Raw genomic sequence first — 6028 nt, 5'->3', positions numbered from 1 at the left:
TGGATCTACCAAAGCTAAGTGTATCTGCTGTAAACTTTTGGTAGCTGTTCCTCCAGCTGTTGTTTGTATTAATTGTCATGACAAACTTGTTAATGCAGATAATATTTCCTTTAGTAAAGTACCATTACCTGTTGCAGTTCCATCAACATCTAATGTTCAGAGTGTTCCTGATAACATAAGAGATTTTGTTTCTGAATCCATCAAGAAGGCTATGTCTGTTATTCCTCCTTCTAGTAAACATAAAAAATCTTTTAAAACTTCTCTTTATACAGATGAATTTTTAAATGAACATCATCATTCTGATTCTAATGATTCTTCTGGTTCAGAGGATTCTGTCTCAGAGGTTGATGCTGATAAATCTTCATATTTATTTAAAATGGAATTTATTCGTTCTTTACTTAAAGAAGTACTAATTGCTTTAGAAATTGAGGATTCTGGTCCTCTTGATACTAAATCTAAACGTTTAGATAAGGTCTTTAAATCTCCTGTGGTTATTTCAGAAGTTTTTCCTGTTCCTGGTGCTATTTCTGAAGTAATTTCCAGAGAATGGAATAATTTGGGTAATTCATTTACTCCTTCTAAACGTTTTAAGCAATTATATCCTGTGCCATCCGACAGATTAGAATTTTGGGACAAAATCCCTAAAGTTGATGGGGCTATTTCTACCCTTGCTAAACGTACTACTATTCCTACGGCAGATGGTACTTCGTTTAAGGATCCTTTATATAGGAAAATTGAATCCTTTCTAAGAAAAGCTTATCTGTGTTCAGGTAATCTTCTTAGACCTGCTATATCACTGGCTGATGTTGCTGCAGCTTCAACTTTTTGGTTGGAAACTTTAGCGCAACAAGTAACAGATCATGATTCTCATAATATTATTCTTCTTCTTCAACATGCTAATAATTTTATCTGTGATGCCATTTTTGATATTATCAGAGTTGATGTCAGGTTTATGTCTCTAGCTATTTTAGCTAGAAGAGCTTTATGGCTTAAAACTTGGAATGCTGATATGTCTTCTAAATCGACTCTACTTTCCCTTTCTTTCCAGGGTAATAAATTATTTGGTTCTCAGTTGGATTCTATTATCTCAACTGTTACTGGTGGGAAAGGAACTTTTTTTACCACAGGATAGAAAATCTAAGGGTAAAAACAGGGCTAATAATCGTTTTCGTTTCAACAAAGAACAAAAGCCTGATCCTTCATCCTCAGGAGCAGTTTCAGTTTGGAAACCATCTCCAGTCTGGAATAAATCCAAGCCTTCTAGAAAAACAAAGCCAGCTTCTAAGTCCACATGAAGGTGCGGCCCTCATTCCAGCTCAGCTGGTAGGGGGCAGGTTACGTTTTTTCAAAGAAATTTGGATCAATTCTGTTCACAATCTTTGGATTCAGAACATTGTTTCAGAAGGGTACAGAATTGGTTTCAAGATAAGACCTCCTGCAAAGAGATTTTTTCTTTCCCGTGTCCCAGTAAACCCAGTGAAAGCTCAAGCATTTCTGAAATGTGTTTCAGATCTAGAGTCGGCTGGAGTAATTATGCCAGTTCCAGTTCTGGAACAGGGGCTGGGGTTTTATTCGAATCTCTTCATTGTACCAAAGAAGGAGAATTCCTTCAGACCAGTTCTGGATCTAAAAATATTGAATCGTTATGTAAGGATACCAACATTCAAAATGGTAACTGTAAGGACTATCTTGCCTTTTGTTCAGCAAGGGCATTATATGTCTACAATAGATTTACAGGATGCATATCTGCATATTCCGATTCATCCAGCTCACTATCAGTTCCTGAGATTCTCTTTCCTGGACAAGCATTACCAGCTTGTGGCTCTGCCGTTTGGCCTAGCTACAGCTCCAAGAATTTTTACAAAGGTTCTCGGTGCCCTTCTGTCTGTAATCAGAGAACAGGGTATTGTGGTATTTCCTTATTTGGACGATATCTTGGTACTTGCTCAGTCTTTACATTTAGCAGAATCTCATACGAATCGACTTGTGTTGTTTCTTCAAGATCATGGTTGGAGGATCAATTCACTAAAAAGTTCATTGATTCCTCAGACAAGGGTAACCTTTTTGGGTTTCCAGATAGATTCAGTGTCCATGACTCTGTCTTTGACAGACAAGAGACGTCTAAAATTGATTTCAGCTTGTCGAAACCTTCAGTCACAATCATTCCCTTCGGTAGCCTTATGCATGGAAATTCTAAGTCTTATGACTGCTGCATCGGACGCGATCCCCTTTGCTCGTTTTCACATGCGACCTCTTCAGCTCTGTATGCTGAATCAATGGTGCAGGGATTACACAAAGATATCTCAATTAATATCTTTAAAACCGATTGTACGACACTCTCTGACGTGGTGGACAGATCACCATCGTTTAATTCAGGGGGCTTCTTTTGTTCTTCCGACCTGGACTGTAATTTCAACAGATGCAAGTCTTACAGGTTGGGGAGCTGTGTGGGGATCTCTGACGGCACAAGGGGTTTGGGAATCTCAGGAGGTGAGATTACCGATCAATATTTTGGAACTCCGTGCAATTTTCAGAGCTCTTCAGTCTTGGCCTCTTCTGAAGAGAGAATCGTTCATTTGTTTTCAGACAAACATTGTCACAACTGTGGCATACATCAATCATCAAGGAGGGACTCACAGTCCTCTGGCTATGAAAGAAGTATCTCGAATTCTGGTTTGGGCGGAATCCAGCTCCTGTCTAATCTCTGCGGTTCATATCCCAGTTATAGACAATTGGGAAGCGGATTATCTCAGTCGCCAAACGTTGCATCCGGGCGAATGGTCTCTTCACCCAGAGGTATTTCTTCAGATTGTTCAAATGTGGGAACTTCCAGAAATAGATCTGATGGCTTCTCATCTAAACAAGAAACTTCCCAGGTATCTGTCCAGATCCCGGGATCCTCAGGCGGAGGCAGTGGATGCATTATCACTTCCTTGGAAGTATAATCCTGCATATATCTTTCCGCCTCTAGTTCTTCTTCCAAGAGTAATCTCCAAGATTCTGAAGGAATACTCGTTTGTTCTGCTGGTAGCTCCGGCATGGCCTCACAGGTTTTGGTATGCGGATCTTGTCCGGATAGCCTCTTGCCAACCGTGGACTCTTCCGTTAAGACCAGACCTTCTGTCGCAAGGTCCTTTTTTCCATCAGGATCTCAAATCCTTAAATTTAAAGGTATGGAGATTGAACGCTTGATTCTTGGTCAAAGAGGTTTCTCTGACTCTGTGATTATGTTACAGGCTCGTAAATCTGTATCTAGAGAGATATATTATAGAGTCTGGAAGACATATTTCTTGGTGTCTTTCTCATCATTTTTCTTGGCATTCTTTTAGAATTCCGAGAATTTTACAGTTTCTTCAGGATGGTTTAGATAAAGGTTTGTCCGCAAGTTCCTTGTAAGGTCGAATCTCTGCTCTTTCTGTTCTTTTTCACAGAAAGATTGCTAATCTTCCTGATATTCATTGTTTTGTACAAGCTTTGGTTCGTATAAAACCTGTCATTAAGTCAATTTCTCCTCCTTGGAGTTTGAATTTGGTTCTGGGGGCTCTTCAAGCTCCTCCTTTTGAACCTATGCATTCATTGGACATTAAATTACTTTCTTGGAAAGTTTTGTTCCTTTTGTATCTCTTCTGCCAGAAGAGTCTCGGAATTATCTGCTCTTTCTTGTGAGTCTCCTTTTCTGATTTTTCATCAGGATAAGGCGGTGTTGCAAACTTCTTTTGAATTTTTACCTAAGGTTGTGAATTCCAACAACATTAGTAGAGAAATTGTGGTTCCTTCATTATGTCCTAATCCTAAGAATTCTAAGGAGAGATCGTTGCATTCTTTGGATGTTGTTAGAGCTTTGAAATATTATGTTGAAGCTACTAAGTCTTTCCGAAAGACTTCTAGTCTATTTGTCATCTTTTCCGGTTCTAGAAAAGGCCAGAAGGCTTCTGCCATTTCTTTGGCATCCTGGTTGAAATCTTTAATTCATCATGCCTATGTTGAGTCGGGTAAAACTCCGCCTCATAGGATTACAGCTCATTCTACTAGGTCAGTTTCTACCTCCTGGGCGTTTAGGAATGAAGCTTCAGTTGATCAGATTTGCAAAGCAGCAACTTGGTCCTCTTTGCATACTTTCACTAAATTCTACCATTTTGATGTGTTTTCTTCTTCTGAAGCAGTTTTTGGTAGAAAAGTACTTCAGGCAGCGGTTTCAGTTTGAATCTTCTGCTTATGTTTTCATTAAACTTTATTTTGGGTGTGGATTTTTTTCAGCAGGAATTGGCTGTCTTTATTTTATCCCTCCCTCTCTAGTGACTCTTGCGTGGAAAGATCCACATCTTGGGTAGTCATTATCCCATACGTCACTAGCTCATGGACTCTTGCTAATTACATGAAAGAAAACATAATTTATGTAAGAACTTACCTGATAAATTCATTTCTTTCATATTAGCAAGAGTCCATGAGGCCCGCCCTTTTTTGTGGTGGTATGATTGTGTATAAAGCACAATTATTCAAATTCCTTATTTTTTATGCTTTCGCACTTTTTCTTATCACCCCACTTCTTGGCTATTCGTTAAACTGATTTGTGGGTGTGGTGAGGGGTGTATTTATAGGCATTTTGAGGTTTGGGAAACTTTGCCCCTCCTGGTAGGAATGTATATCCCATACGTCACTAGCTCATGGACTCTTGCTAATATGAAAGAAATGAATTTATCAGGTAAGTTCTTACATAAATTATGTTTTTAAACAGTTTTATACTGGATTTTTATATCAGTATCTGTGCATCTTATTCTTTATAGTAGTGTCTATTACATGCAGTTATATGAAAATTAGTGTATACTGTCCCTTTAAGGGACATCCCATTGAGAAGCCTTCCATGGTATTGATCTTCCCCAACACTCTTTTCTTCAACAGCATTAATAATTTGCATTTCTATGTTTAAAAGTCCTACAAATATACATTTTGCTGTCATAACTGAGTAAAATTAATGGGATAGTATATTATAAAACAGTTTTTCTCTTAATGTATTTCCAATAACTATGCCAGCTGCAGAGTATAAAATGTATGAGAAATTGCATTTTCAGGTTTATTTGTGTATATGAAATAGCTGGTTAAACTTGCAGGTAAAGTCAGATCTCGTTATTTTATCACTTTGTGTACACACATGCTTCCTTAGCTTTGTCTGTAAACCAAAGACCAATACTTAGGCCCGATGTTCAAAACATTCGGCTAGATTACAAGTGTTGCGGTATGGCAATTAACGCTTAAAAATGTTCCATTACGCTGGAATGGCCAGTATGCACATTACGAGTCGCTGCGGTATAGCTATACCGCAAGCATTTTAGCCTGTAACGCAACGTCCATTCCGCCGTATTAGAGGTTGTGCGGTCTGGCTAAAATGCTTGCTTGCATAGAAGTTCAAAAGGAAAATGCTGTACTGTGTTAGATCATTTTAGTATTGCTTGCATTTAATTTGTGTTTAACCCCGGCAAAAGGGGTGAAACATATAGTTTATATGACTATAATAGTCGAAAAATGACATGCACTTATTTGTAAGACTATTGAACTTACACTAATGTGTATTTAATCCCCCTAAAGGGGACAACAAGGGGTGTGTGTGTGTAGTCACCTATCACCAGTTACTTCCCAGTAGTGCATTAGTGCCTACCTAGGTATGTTTTTCAACAGAGGATATCAAGAGAACAAAATAATGTTAATAACAGAAGTCAATTGAAAAGTCTCTTTTAATTGCACACTCTATCTGATCCATGAAAGTTTCATTTTACTTTTATATCCCTTTAAGTATTCTGAATGAAATATTTTGTTAAATATGTTTTTGTTCTCCTCATAACTTTACTGAAAAGTATTAAAATGCCTGGGTCTAAAAGTTAACTAAAACTTAATGGTTCTCTTTTATTATAGAATGAACTTCAAAAAGCAATTAATGCTCGTGTTTTAAGACAGAAGGCTGTTGATGAAAAGGATTATTCAGACTACTCAGAGGAGTTTGAAAGTGATGGTATGGTTGTTATTTGTTTTATCT

General features: G+C 37.9%; 1 protein-coding gene across 1 annotated transcript in view; it reads left to right on the top strand.

Annotated features, from left to right (window-relative positions):
* MAP9 (microtubule associated protein 9) overlaps positions 1–6028 on the top strand; it is a 263616-nt gene that overhangs the window by 1736 nt on the left and 255852 nt on the right. Inside the window, exon 2 of the mRNA XM_053703765.1 lies at positions 5908–6004. Coding sequence (XP_053559740.1) covers positions 5908–6004 — 97 coding nt within the window. The remainder of the gene's footprint in view (positions 1–5907; positions 6005–6028) is intronic.

Source organism: Bombina bombina, chromosome 2 (assembly GCF_027579735.1).
Source record: "Bombina bombina isolate aBomBom1 chromosome 2, aBomBom1.pri, whole genome shotgun sequence".
Taxonomy (NCBI): Eukaryota; Metazoa; Chordata; class Amphibia; order Anura; family Bombinatoridae; genus Bombina; species Bombina bombina.
This window is presented reverse-complemented; position numbering and strand designations above follow the sequence as displayed.